General features: G+C 39.0%; 1 protein-coding gene across 1 annotated transcript in view; it reads left to right on the forward strand.

Moving 5' to 3' along the window:
* LOC110461939 (MAM and LDL-receptor class A domain-containing protein 2-like) overlaps positions 1-15016 on the forward strand; it is a 127693-nt gene that overhangs the window by 20498 nt on the left and 92179 nt on the right. Inside the window, exons 29-48 of the mRNA XM_021515681.1 lie at positions 26-166; positions 499-758; positions 1317-1473; positions 1986-2120; positions 2383-2660; positions 2916-3003; positions 3495-3674; positions 3811-4073; positions 4190-4277; positions 6050-6187; positions 6606-6769; positions 7319-7499; positions 7760-7837; positions 8065-8202; positions 9857-10204; positions 10781-10930; positions 11507-11763; positions 12990-13218; positions 14541-14675; positions 14780-14904. Coding sequence (XP_021371356.1) covers positions 26-166; positions 499-758; positions 1317-1473; positions 1986-2120; positions 2383-2660; positions 2916-3003; positions 3495-3674; positions 3811-4073; positions 4190-4277; positions 6050-6187; positions 6606-6769; positions 7319-7499; positions 7760-7837; positions 8065-8202; positions 9857-10204; positions 10781-10930; positions 11507-11763; positions 12990-13218; positions 14541-14675; positions 14780-14904 — 3533 coding nt within the window. The remainder of the gene's footprint in view (positions 1-25; positions 167-498; positions 759-1316; positions 1474-1985; positions 2121-2382; positions 2661-2915; positions 3004-3494; positions 3675-3810; positions 4074-4189; positions 4278-6049; positions 6188-6605; positions 6770-7318; positions 7500-7759; positions 7838-8064; positions 8203-9856; positions 10205-10780; positions 10931-11506; positions 11764-12989; positions 13219-14540; positions 14676-14779; positions 14905-15016) is intronic.

Here is a 15016-nt window from a genome sequence, read left to right on the forward strand (position 1 = left end):
ATTGGCGTTGATGAATTGTTTGTAGGTAACTGTAACTTTGAGCTAGACTCATGTACCTGGAGTAATGTTCACACTGGAGACGATTTTGATTGGATCACTGGGTCTGGAAGTACAACTAGCACTGGAACCGGCCCTCAGGCTGACCACACCCTCAACAACTCCACTGGTAGGGCTTGCTGGCAAATACAGACAAAACCAGACTCTCAATAACTTCAATGTTAGATCACAATGTTTCTCATAGACCATAGACAGAACCCCTACACCAAGTAACCAACCAACATTAGGTCACATTTGGCTGTTATTGACAAATCATCACCCTCAGTAACTCTGGTGTTAGATCACACTGTTTATTATTACTGACAAAACCACATCCTCAATAACTCTATCAGGAGATCACAGAGAAGTCAGTATTATATTACTATGATAGGAACTCTAGAGTTGATTACAGACAGGTCACTGTGGTGTAAATAATAACACTGCAGAAATCTTTTTCACTAGGTAAGTACATCTATATTGAGAGTTCAGCGCCACAGCGACCTGGAGACCGGGCAGTCCTACAGAGTGCCACCCTGCCACCCACACCCGGCCAGTGTATGCACTTCTGGTATCACATGTTTGGGTCAGGAATTGGCACACTACAGGTGTGGAAAAAGCCACAGGGCAGCAATGCCACCAAGATCTGGGAACTCTCCCATAATCAAGGCAACCTGTGGAAGAACGGTGTTGTACCAATCGGCAGTACTAGTTCAGCATACCAGGTAATATCCTCACAAAGATTTAGTCAGAGTCATGTGTCATCAATGTAAGAATTGGCTGTATTACAAAACATCCACAATGTCAGGTTTTATCACCTTATTTACTCAGGTGACCTCTTGTGGTTGTCTCTTTGGCCATTGCAGTCTGATGTCCATAAACAATCATATTTCTCAGTTCCTACCCATCTCCATCCCCCTCCCCATAAAGAGCTGAGGGGTGGGGCAATTATAAGGGGTCAAATAATGCAAAATCTTCAATTGACATCTCCTCTCACTCCATTAAATGATCCCTAGATGTTCATTGCAATATGTATTTTCAAACAACATCACTTCTGTCAGATAATTGTAGATTTAGACCAAATTTTCATTCAGTCATTCTTTGTTTAATATGCCCCATATTGGGAGACATACAAAGTTAGATTCTACTCAGCAGTATGGGTATCATTAAAAGGTTTACCAAGGTGGCTGTTAAGGCCAGTGGGCCTTTTGTTGTACAGTGTACTACCAGCTTTTATTAGTAAGTGGATAAGATGACAAGTATTACTGTGTGACATTTAATAGGTGCTGTTGGTTGGTATCCGTGGAAACAGTTATAATGGTGACATTGCTGTTGATGATTTGACCTTTGACACAACCACTTGTACCTTGACTCCGACCAATGCCATGCCTGTCGTTACGACTCCAGCTACTACCACCCAGCAGACTCTCAAAACACCAAGTGAGTATCTCATATACCCAAGACCTTCAAGAACTTTTTAAAACATTTTTCTTAACTTGGATATTAAAGGACTAATTTTCCCCAAAACTTTGCCATTGGAATGCACTGTCGATGGACCATTAAACAATACAAAAACAAACAACTGTATTAATTAATGATATTACTGCAGGTAGCTGATTTCTAATTGGTCAATATTTACAACTGGCTAACTTGAATACTTATGGATCAATTTTTCACCGACATGTTTTGGGTGATAAATGCTTCTTTACCCTGCACATCTCACTTCTGCTAGCAGTATAACTCTATCCCTGAGAACATTCTTGAGGTTATTGTCTGATATGATAGTGGGCACTTACAATAGCATTATTCCCTAATGATAATTGGCTGCTATACATTAACCAATGTGTGGATGGGGGGCATGGATTGTTCTACATACATTTGATAAAGCTCCAGTATGATATCACCCACAATATCATTTACTTTAAAATGTTGTGTATGACTCTCTTTTCCAGCTGCATACGCTTGTGACTTTGAGCAAAATATTTGTGCATGGACACAAGACAAGACTGACAACTTTGATTGGACACGTCAGCGTGGTCCTACCTCCACAGCAAACACCGGTCCAACCACTGACCACACTAAAGGAAGTAGGTTTCTTAACATACAGATACAACCCTATCATACTTTATTGACTGAGGAGTTTTTGCAACATTAGTAATTAAAAATATTGCTGATTGCTTAAGTGACACTTTATAAAAGAGAGGTATTTTGATATCCTTGATCTGACAGTGATCTAAGAGATTTTTGAGATGGTTTTTGCTATATAAGAGTTGACAAATTACAGACACTAAAACACCCTTTGCTATCTATTATCAACTACATTTCTATCTTTAATAATCTTTTAAACAGCCAATCAGGGTTACTACGTCTTTATCGAGGCTTCGTCTCCCCGTCGTCCTGGTGATGTGGCTCGTCTGATCAGTCCGACAACCGATGGCTCTATCAAACAGTGCTTCACATTTTGGTACCAGATGTATGGTGCCCAAATCAAAGGTCTTAATGTCTACTTCAAGAGCAACAACTCACTTGGGACTAAAGTGTGGACCCGACAAGGCACCCAGGGGCGCCAGTGGATCCAGGGTCAGGTCCAGGTGGCAGGGGGCTCAGCAACACATAGTGTCACAAATGTAAGCAACATACTAACACCAAGGTTGTTATTTTTCATTAATTTCATGGAATAGTAATTTCTATGATTTTCATTGTAATATTTTTTTCTGTAAAATAAATAACCCCATTTAAAAATCAATAGCACAAGCCATCCTGTTTGCAGCACTCTGAGCTGTAGTCACTAGACCTAAAATTGACAAAAATCATATCCTATGAAATTTTAGCAAATCCATAAGGAAGAAAGACTTTTATAGAATAGATGTGTTTGTTTACAGATTGTCGTTGAGGGTGTTAGAGGAATGAACTACATTGGAGACATTGCCATTGATGATGTTAACCTGTTTGCAGGCAACTGTCCATCAGGTGTGTAAAAAGGAATAATTTTTTGTGTATTTTTCCTAAACAGTGTCAGATAGAATAACTTTTATAAATTCTTCTTTTCAATTAAGACTAATTAAGTAGTTTAAAAGGAGAATTCACAAAATAGGTGTGCTTGACAATAAAAGTTCTTCTCTGTCTATATCATGTTTCAGATTTTACTATTTTTATGGGTTAATATAAGCAAGATTATTTGACTCATTGTCTATAGCATGTTTCAGATTTTACTATTTTTATGGGTTGATATAAGCAAGATTATTTGGCTCATTGTCTATAGCATGTTTCAGATTTTACTACTTTTATGGGTTGATATAAGCAAGATTATTTGACTCATTGTCTATAGCATGCTTCAGATTTTACTATTTTTATGCGTTGATATAAGCAAGATTATTTGACTCATTGTCTATAGCATGTTTCAGATTTTACTATTTTTATGGGTTAATATAAAAAGATTGTATGACTCTTTGACATTACAGGCCCCACTGCTAGCCCTGGATCTCTGTCCACCACAATTAACTGTGGCTTTGAGAGAACAAACATTTGTAACTACCAGCAGGATAAAACTACAGATGTTTTTGATTGGACAAGGAAGAGTTTGGCTACAACTTCTAGATACACTGGGCCAACAAGTGACCACACTTATGGAACATCAGCAGGTACGTAGTCATGGGCAAGATTTATAGACAAGATATACTGACTTAAATCATTAACAACATTTTCACTGGTATGAAAAAAATCTTGTTGTGAATTAAAATGATACTCTTAATGAATGACTGCTGATTGCCTGTTTAGGTCACTACATGTATATTGAGGCCTCCGCACCCCGACACCGTGGTGACTCAGCACGGCTGATGACCCCCGTGTTCTCTGCATCCTCACAGCAATGCCTGTCTTTCTGGTTCCACATGTATGGAAACACCATGGGCACACTTAATGTGTACGCCGTCCAAAACTCCTCAAACAGCTACAACGCACCCATATGGTCTCTAAGTGGTAACCAAGGCAACTTGTGGCTTCAGGAGTATGTACCTCTCCCCAGCTATGGTGCTCAGAAGGTAGGCCATGAAATAATTACAGTCATTATTTTGATATTATTTTTCTTTGGCAAATGTTTACCCTGTGGTGATTGAACAGACACACAGTGATGTATTTATGTTAAATACTTTTACAGATTGTGTTTGAAGGCCTTGTGGGAAGAGGAGTTCAGAGCGACATTGCAATTGATGACGTCCAACTAGCTGCCAGCTGTCCAACTCATGGTAATCTAGTTATATTGAATGAACTGAACATATAGACAAAATATTTAGCTTTGTCTCTTCAACTAATGCTTGCTTACATTTTCTGTAGTGGTCAATTTTGTATGATAATGGGTTTCACTTTGATTGGTTGCTATCCATGTACTTATCATGATTACAATCAGTGCATGCCATTGTAAGTTGCTTATTGTGCTTGGCATGATATGGTTGCCTGCTAGCAATCCATTGCATGTTTGTATGTCAGCTATGTTTATTTCATTGCTTGGAAAGGTTGCCTGGTTGCCTGTCTTTTGTTTGTTGTGTTTGGAGCAGTTGTTTTCAGCTATTCAATATACATGGAATGGTTGCCTGGTTGCCTGTCTTTTCGTTTTTTTGTGTTTAAACGGTTGATTTTCAGCTATTCAATGTACATGGAATGGTTGCCTGGTTGCCTGGTTGCCTGCTGGCTATTGCTACAAGTTTGCATGTCAGTTTTTTTTATTCCAGGGCTTGGAATAGTGACCTGACATCTATTTGTTATTCTGAGAATGATTGTCAGCTTTTTGTTGTGTTGAAATGATAAATTGTCAGCTATTTGTTTTTTGCATAGAGTGGCTGTCTGCTAGTTGTTTGTTACATTTCCATGTTAACTATTCATTTCAGTGCTAGGAAATGTTGCCTGGTTGCCTGTCCTCTATTTGTTGAGTTGGAATGGTTAATTGTCATCTGCCTGTTGCTCTAAGCATGGTTGTCTGCTATATGTTATTGAGAAGTTTGTTGCTTTTTGAATAGATGCTTGCCAGCTATCTGAATGTTGTTATCGAAATGGTTGATTGTCAGTTATTTGTTGTGGTGCTTAGAACTGTGCTTCCATTGATTCTGCCGTATTTTTTTACTATGTGAAGTGTTTTTGGCCATGCATGATTCTGCTGTATTTGTGCTTACTCTGTGAGGTGTCGGGCTGTGCTTGATTCTGCTGTATTTGTGCTCACTGTGTGAGGTGTCGGGCTGTGCTTGATTCTGCTGTATTTGTGCTTACTCTGTGAGTTGTCAAAACTGTGCTTGATGCTGTTGGTTATCTTGCTTCTAGACAGCTTTTGGCAGGTCTCTGTCAGCTGTCACGATGCCTTCTTTAGGATCAGATTTAAGAGGTCATCGAGACAGCTTTCACTGACTTTGTCTGCTACCACAAGAACACACTTGGGAAACAAATCTACTCCTGCATTCAAGGCTCTCTTCAGGTCATCAAATTTGATTTTTTCTTCTAAAATGCCTTATTTGTTACATCTTTATCTACAGTTAGGAATCTTGACTCTATGCTTTTTGTTAAGACCTGTGTTTAACAGTGGGTCCTAAAACATGTGAGATGTAGTAACACGTACCCTTTGGGCTGTTTCTCTAACACGTACCCTTTGGGCTGTTTTTCTAACTTGTAACCTTTGGTCTGTTCCTCTAACACCTACCCTTTGGGCTGTTTCTCTAACATCTTCCCTTTGGGCTGTTTCTCTAACACGTACCCTTTGGGCTGTTTCTCTAACACGTACCCTTTGGGCTGTTTCTCTAACAGGTAACCTTTGGGTTGTTTTTCTAACAGGTAACCTTTGGGCTGTTTCTCTAACACGTACCCTTTGGGCTGTTTCTCTAACACGTACCCTTTGGGCTGTTTCTCTAACACCTACCCTTTGGGCTGTTTCTCTAACACCTACCCTTTGTGCTGTTTCTCTAACACCTACCCTTTGGGCTGTTTCAATGAGATGTAAATTGTGTTACAGACTTGTAAATTTTGTACTATACAGGTGATTGTAGTTTTGAGAATGGAACATGTGGTTGGCGTAACGACAAGACGGACGGCTTTGATTGGGTGGTTCATCAAGGCCAGAGATATACATCACGACAAACACCAACTGGGGACCACACCTTCGGTACAAGGAGAGGTAAAGTTCATCAAGATCATGTTATTACAACTGATAACACGTATTTACAAACTTAAATTGATCAAATGCAATATAAAACATGGATTAACTGCATAACAACAACTTTTTGCCTACCGAGGGTATTCACTGTTAGCACACTATAGGATTCTTGAGGTTTCAGAAATATTAAAAAGCAAATAAAGATGGTGTGAAAAATTATTGTTCTGAGAGGATTGTTTAATTGATAGCATTTAAGTCAAAAGACAACAAGAAACAAAGAAAAAAATATAAGTTTATGAAAACCAACAAAACGTGACAGAAGAATATAAAATTATGATTGACTACAAAGTAACAGAGAATGAATTATGTATTTGTATTCACCGGAGTATTGTTCTTGTGGCAATGTAAATTGTAACAACTGAAAAATTATCTTTTTTAGGTCATTACTTGTACTACAATGGGCGCAGCGCCGTGACTTCAGGCTCCAAAGCTTCGTACATGTCCCAGATCATGGCCCCAACAAGTAGCACTGGCCAGTGTTTCACCTTCTTTTATACCATCACTGGTAATAATGTGGGAATGCTCAACGGCATGGTTCAACAGGTATGTCACCCCATCATTGGTTATATTGTTAGACTACTCAATATTATGGTTCTACAGGGTAAGTCCCCCCGTCATTGGTTACATTGTTAGACTACTCAATAATATGGTTCTACAGGGTAAGTCCCCCTGTCATTTGTTATATTGTTAGACTTCTCAATATTATGGTTCTACAGGGTAAGTCACCCCGTCATTGGTTACATTGTTAGACTACTCAATATTATGGTTCTACAGGGTAAGTCACCCTGTCATTTGTTATATTGTTAGACTACTCAATATTATGGTTCTACAGGGTAAGTCAACCATTTAATAATGTGGAAAAACACAAGGGTATGGTTCCACAAGTTACACATTGTCAGTCATCCCTGTAACAATGTGGGAACGCTGCATGGTATGGTTCTACTTGAGTCACACCTGTAATTATATGGCAATATTCAACAGTTACAGCAGCGCACTGTTTTGATATGTGTAATGTAACACTACAGCACTGAGATTATACATAAATTGATACGGGTTAACTCCAGCTCACTAAGGTTATATTTATTTGTTTAGGGTAACACTAGTACTCTGATGTGGCATCTATCCTTTAACCCGTCGACTGGATGGAACCAAGGTCAGTTCCCGATCAGCAGTGCCACACCCTTCAGGGTCATCCTCCAACTGGCCAAAGGCACCTATCGTGGGGGATACGTTGCCATTGATGACATTGCCTTCAGTGTTGGCACTTGCCAAGGTAAGTCTTACCTCCAAAGAACATGTATTATTGAGTGTATGTAGTTACGTGGTAAAAGTTAACTGATTCATTGATGGAAATAAATGGTTTTGTTAATTTTTGTAAAAGAAAGGATAAATATTATCTGTATTTTCAATTGTATTTGTAAAGAAAACTGATTTTTTTTAAGAATCTTTTGTACAATAAAATAATATATTTTGAAAGGTGTTTTTGAGAAGAATTAAAATGTTTAAAGTAAAATATTGTACTTTTATATATAGTGACACCAGTGGATGCAATGTCTGGAAACACCTTGCCTCCCATCTCTACTGTGTCTACAACAGCTAGCCCAACCAGTGGTAAGTGGAAACACCTTGATTCCCATATCTACCCTGTCAACAAACACCAGAGTAACCAATGTTACGGTCACCTACCATCAGTCCTAGTCACTATCACATTAGCTAATATGTTTCAGGAAGTATATTTGTTAGACATGAACAAGATTTAACAATAACAAATGTTCAGCCTAAACAACATGCTACGATCTAACACTATAATGACCTAACATAACATTTTGGTGTTTCAGCCCCAAGTCAGTATGACTGTAACTTTGATAATGGTATATGTACCTGGACTCAGAACAAGGATGACCAATTTGACTGGACACGTCACCAAGGCAGCACAGGCACAGGAGGGACTGGTCCGAGCACTGACCACACATCAGGTACTAATCTATAGAGACACTGACTACCCGTCAGCTACTGGTCTATAGAGACACTGACCATGCACACATCAGGCACTGGTCTATAGAGACACTGACCACACATCAGGTACTGGTCAATAGAGACACTGACCACACGTCAGGTACTGGTCTATAGAGATACTGACCATGCACACATCAGGCACTGGTCTATAGAGACACTGACCACACAGCAGGTACTGGTCTATAGAGACACTGACCATGCACACATCAGGTACTGGTCGATAGAGACACTGACCACACATCAGGTACTAATCTATAGAGACTCTGCCTACCCGTCAGCTACTGGTCTATAGAGACACTGACCATGCACACATCAGGCACTGATCTATAGAGACACTGACCACTCATCAGGTACTGGTCTATAGAGACACTGACAACACATCAGGTACTGGTCTATAGAGACACTGACCACACATCAGGTGCTGGTCTATAGAGACACTGACCACACGTCAGGTATTGGTCTATAGAGACACTGACCACACATCAGGTACTGGTCAATAGAGACACTGACCACACGTCAGGTACTGGTCTATAGAGACACTGACCACACGTCAGGTATTGGTCAATAGAGACACTGACCACACGTCAGGTACTGGTCTATAGAGACACTGACCACACGTCAGGTACTGGTCTATAGAGACACTGACCACACATCAGGTACTAAGCTATAGAGACACTGACCACACCTCAGGTACTGGTCTATAGAGACACTGACCACACGTCAGGTACTGGTCAATATAGACACTGACCACATGTCAGGTATTGGTCTATAGAGACACTGACCACACATCAGGTACTAATCTATAGAGACACTGACCACACCTCAGGTACTGGTCTATAGAGACACTGACCACACGTCAGGTACTGGTCAATAGAGACACTGACCACACATCAGGTACTAATCTATAGAGACACTGACCACACATCAGGTACTGGTCTATAGAGACACTGACCATGCACACATCAGGTACTGGTCTATAGAGACACTGACCACACGTCAGGTACTGGTCAATAGAGACACTGACCAAACGTCAGGTATTGGGCTAAAGAGACACTGACCACACATGTACATCAGGTACTGATCTATAGAGACACTGACCACACCTCAGGTACTGGTCTATAGAGACACTGACCACACGTCAGGTACTGGTCTATAGAGACACTGACCACACTTCAGGTACTGGTCTATAGAGACACTGACCATGCACACATCAGGGACTGGTCTATAGAGACACTGACCACACGTCAGGTCCTGGTCAATAGAGACACTGACCACACGTCAGGTATTGGGCTAAAGAGACACTGACCACACATCAGGTACTGATCTATAGAGATGATATAGGAGTTACAATGATAATGAAATGTCTTTTCTAAACCAGACATATTTTGGATTTCTTATGACATGGTCTAAGGAGGGGATCTCTCATAACTTTGTCAAAGGAGATAGAATTCTAAGATGTGACAGGGGAACATGTGCTTCCTTTTTTCAGTACTTCAGGGTTTTGATTGATTCATCTGGGAGATTTGCAACATAAACATATGAAAATATACAATTTTGAATGTTATTTTCTACCATCTAAACAATGAATGCTAACAGTAATGTGGTCATTTTCAGGTTCAGGATATTACATGTTTATCGAGGCATCCACACCGAGAAGAAGCAATGACAAGGCTAGGTTGTCGAGTGCCACAATATCCACTACTGGGCCTAAGTGTCTCAGGTTCTGGTACCACATGTACGGTACAGATGTCAACACTCTGAACGTCTACACCAAGGTTGGCCCAAGCTACGGTAGTCCAATATGGAGCCACACAGGCACTCTCAGTAACAAGTGGTACTCCACATCTGTAAACGTCCAAGCCAATTCCACCTACCAGATTGTTTTTGAGGGTGTCCGTGGAATCAGTTACCGTGGTGATATTGCCATCGACGACATCAGTTTAGCAGACGGATCCTGTCAGGGTATGATTGTCTTTGAAGTTTACTGAACCCATCTGTTCTGAGCTCAGACTTCGAAGAATAGAGACACTTATGTAGTCACCCTGCATTGACTTTGGCATTGGTATTGTCAGGTTGAAGTGTGGACCTTCATTGATATAACCTTGACAGTATTTCTACTATAATGCTGATATTTGGCATGGATGTTTCCAAGGGGGTTTACACTGATGCAGTACACTCAAAAACAGAATTGAAAAAATGATTGATCCATTTTCACAAACAATTTCTCTTACTATAAAAAGTCCCAGGGTAAATTTTTGCTTAATTTCACAAAAGGAAATCAATAAGAAATGATATCCCTCTTTTTGTAAAATATTCTAGTTACAAAACTTGATAAAACAAATGTTCATTACATCTTTGGTTTGGTGCTTCATTCAAATTGGATCAAGCCACATGCTGAATATATCTTAAAAATCTTAACCTGGAGTTGAGATTTCAGTCTTTATAACACAAGAATAATAGACTATATATAGATTATATAGATATATATAGAGAAAGCAAAAACTTGATAATTCTTTAAAAAAAGAAACATTTCTATAGGAACAGGTAGTTCGTGTACCTTTGAGGATTCCCATCTATGTGGTTACACCCAGGACAAAACAGATAACTTCAACTGGTCATGGAAGAGTGGACACACCGCATCCTCCAACACTGGACCAAGCGCAGACCATACATATGGGTCAACACGAGGTGAGGAGGACTACCTGTTGTAATGGCATAGAGATGTGTAAATGTAGAACTGTTGAGGGATCGCTACTCTCTAAGGAATAGGAATAAATCTAAATCTGTTGTTTACATATCCGGTTTTATTAATCCCTTTCACAGGAAGGGTACTTGTGAATGTGGACAGAACCCATAAATGTTACAGTTGTTAACAAGAGTGAAAAAGTTAACATGCATATTCATTGAAATGACAAGGGTTAACATTGGTAACAACATAAACATTTAATGTATGTTTTAGGCTAAGGGAAATAACAATTACATGTGTGATGAGGTAATAAAAACCATATGATAGTAAAGAGATGTAAATACATGTGCGACGCTAAATGGAGGAAACAAATACCTGTGCAAGTTTAAGAAAGGTAAAAATAAGTGTGTGAAGTCAAGAGATATAGGATACATATGTTGGATTAATAGGAGGTTGTAAACCCATTCTGAGGGTTAAGGAGGTAAAATCCACATAGCCTATTCCTATGTAAAGGAACCAACTCTCAAACTTACACAATAAAGGATTTATTCACAGGACAATGTTTGTTTCTGTTTTAGGTCACTATGTTTACATTGAATCTTCACGTCCCCAACTACCTGGTCAGAAAGCACGCCTTATGAGTACTGACAACGCCCCAACAGTCGGCAGCTGCCTACAGTTCTGGTACCACATGTATGGTGGGCAGATTGGCAACCTCACTGTGTATGCACAGCAGGCTGGCAGCCGTGGCCCACCCATCTGGTCCAAGTCTGGTAACCAAGGCAACAAGTGGCTTGAGGCTGAAGTGACTGTAACAGCACAGTCCACTTGGGAGGTCAGTGTTATTTTGGATGAAGGTCAGCAGGTTTAGATGCATAATGATAAAGATTTTGGGTCTCCCACCTGTACTTCCAGTGGGTACTATAGGTTTGTACCCTGTCAGACTGTCCATCAGTCTGTCTCTGTGTCGGGTGTATCCTATATACTCTTGACACTCGGATGGCAGTGGCACATAATGAAATGGAGCCTTACGCCAAAATATATGCAGAGTTATGGCCCCTTTTTTTTATTGTGTATCACTTTCTCAGAGCCATATCTCATGTACTATGTAATCTATAGTTACAAATTTGGCATGCGAGAGCCTCTTTTGACAGGAAGGTGACATGCACTGAAATCAGGTCTTGTCTCTTTATAAGAGTTATGGTACCTTTTTTAGGTCACCTGAGCTTTAGCTCAAGTGACCTATTGCTATCCGTTTTCGTCCGTCGTCGTCCGTCGTCCGTCGTCCGTCGTCCGTCGTCCGTCGTCCGTTAACATTTTACATTTCAAACTTAAAGTCAAGTTCTGCTGGGCCGATTGAACTGAAAGTTGGTAGGAATGATCGCCTCATGGTCCTGACAAAGTGTTGTTATTTTTCGGGTCGATCAGAAATCCAATATGGCCGCCACGGCCGCCATTTTGAAAAACTATTTCAAACTTAAAGTCAAGTTCTGCTAGGCTGATTGAACTGAAACTTTGTAGGAATGATCAGCTCATGGTCCTGACAGAGTGTTGTTATTTTTCCTGTCAATTAGAAATACAATTTGGCTGCCATGGCCGCTATTTTGCTACTAAATTCTAATAGGCCGATCTCACTTAAAATTGGTCTAGGAATGATCAGCTCATGGTCCTGACAAAGTTAAGTTAACATTATACTATTTTTTACTCAAATTGGTACATATTTCAACAACAACAAAAAATACTATAGACTCAGGTGACCGTTAAGGCCCATGGGCCTCTTGTTTTTTATACAGATCAAACTTTATTCAGAGATGGGAACTATGAATTGCTTGCACTTCTTTTTTTGTCTTTTATTAAATTGTTGAAGTATGTGTTGTGATTATAAAATGATTGTGGTTAAAATATAATTGGACAACCCACATGTACTGATGACCATTGCTTACGGCAATGTTTGTTAAAGATTATATATAACTTCTGTTGTAGGCCGTATTTTTCATAGATTATATATAAATTGTGTTGTAGGCCGTGTTTGTCATTGATTATATATAACTTGTGTTGTAGGCCGTATTTGAGGGTGTCATAGGCAGTGGCTACCACAGTGATATAGCCATCGATGATGTCAAAATAAATCCTGGAGCTTGTGCAGGCAATGGCAATTGTAACTTTGAAAAGGACATGTGTTTGTGGACCAACGTTCAAGGAGATGATTTTGATTGGCTTAGAAAGAAGGGTCGTACTCAGACCCAGTTTACTGGTCCAAGCTCAGACCACACCACTGGAGGTTTCACAGGTTAGTAGTATCAGTACTAATCATCTGTTTCATATATACATCCCTTATAAAAATAGAAATTTTAACGACAAGTTTGCAAAAACATCCCTTTCTGAATTCAAACACTTTTGACCATGTTGCTGGCTAATGCTGCAACATGTCTTGGTTTGCAGTTTCAATGTGACAATTTCTGCAGTAATGTTTTGGTTATAGAATTGCATGTGAATCAAGCTTACAGATCAGTACTGCCAATTTATTGACTCGATAATGTGATCTCAAATGTTCTCTGATACACACTTCACTTTGTTGGTCCAAATGACTGTGCAACAAGATAAGTCATGTTGGTCCAAATGGCTGTATATATACCACTACATTAAGTAAATTTACTGTATATACCAATACATAAAGTAAATTTACTATATGTACCACTACATGAAGTACATTTACTATATGTACCACTACATGAAGTACATTTACTGTATGTACCAATACATGAAGTATATTTACTGTATGTACCACTGCATTAAGTATATTTACTGTATATACCACTGCATTAAGTATATTTTCTGTATGTACCACTACATAAAGTAAATTTACTGTATATACCACTGCATTAAGTATATTTACTGTATTTACCACTACATAAAGTAAATTTACTTTATTTACCACTACGTAATGTATATTTACTGTATGGACCACTACATTAAGTATATTTACTGGATGTACCACTTCATTAAGTATATTAACTGTATTTACCACTACAAGTAAATTTACTGTATTTACCACTACGTAATGTATATTTACTGTATGGACCACTACATGAAGTATATTTACTGGATGTACCTCTTCATTAAGTATATTTACTGTATGTACCACTGCATTAAGTAAATTTACTGTATGTACCACCACATGAAGTATATTTACTGTTTGTACCACTACATTAAGTATATTTACTGTATGTACCACTGCATTAAGTATATTTACTGTATGTACCACTACATGAAGTACATTTACTGTATGTACCACTACATGAAGTATATTTACTATATGTACCACTGCATTAAGTATATTTACTGTATGTACCACTACATTAAGTATATTTACTGTATTTACCACTACATAAAGTAAATTTACTGTATTTACCACTACATAAAGTATATTTACTGTATTTACCGCTACGTAATGTATATTTACTGTATGTACCACTACATGAAGTATATTTACTGTATGTACCACTACATGAAGTATATTTACTGTTTGAACCACTACATAAAGTATATTAACAGTTTATACCACTACACAATGTATATTTACAGTATTAACTGGTTATTTTTGTATTACAGGTTACTATATGTTCATTGAGACGTCGGCACCTCGAGTGCGTGGTGACAAGGCATGGCTGGTCAGCAATCCAATGTCACCCAGCTCCACCACCACCTGTATGAGTTTCTGGTACCACATGTATGGCACAGCTGTCGGTATGTATTTACACATTTATATATCATTTGTATTTAAAGGTTTTAGATATCTAATTTTGATTGTTGCTAATATGTTTCTGGACATTTCTAATTCTATGCTACAGGAAGTCTCAATGTGTATGCCAATACAACTGGTAAACTTACCACACTTTGGACACTGTATGGCAACCAGCAGAATGCCTGGCACCAAGGACAGATACCTCTTGTCCCACAGACCAGCACCTACACTGTAAGTATATAGCTACCCTCTACCACCCTGTAAGTATATAGTTATGGTCTTCGTATACATGTAGTCCTTCAGACTAACATTTACACTGTTTAGTTACTAAATGTTCTGACTG

Source organism: Mizuhopecten yessoensis, unplaced genomic scaffold (assembly GCF_002113885.1).
Source record: "Mizuhopecten yessoensis strain PY_sf001 unplaced genomic scaffold, ASM211388v2 scaffold10711, whole genome shotgun sequence".
NCBI classification, from domain to species: Eukaryota; Metazoa; Mollusca; class Bivalvia; order Pectinida; family Pectinidae; genus Mizuhopecten; species Mizuhopecten yessoensis.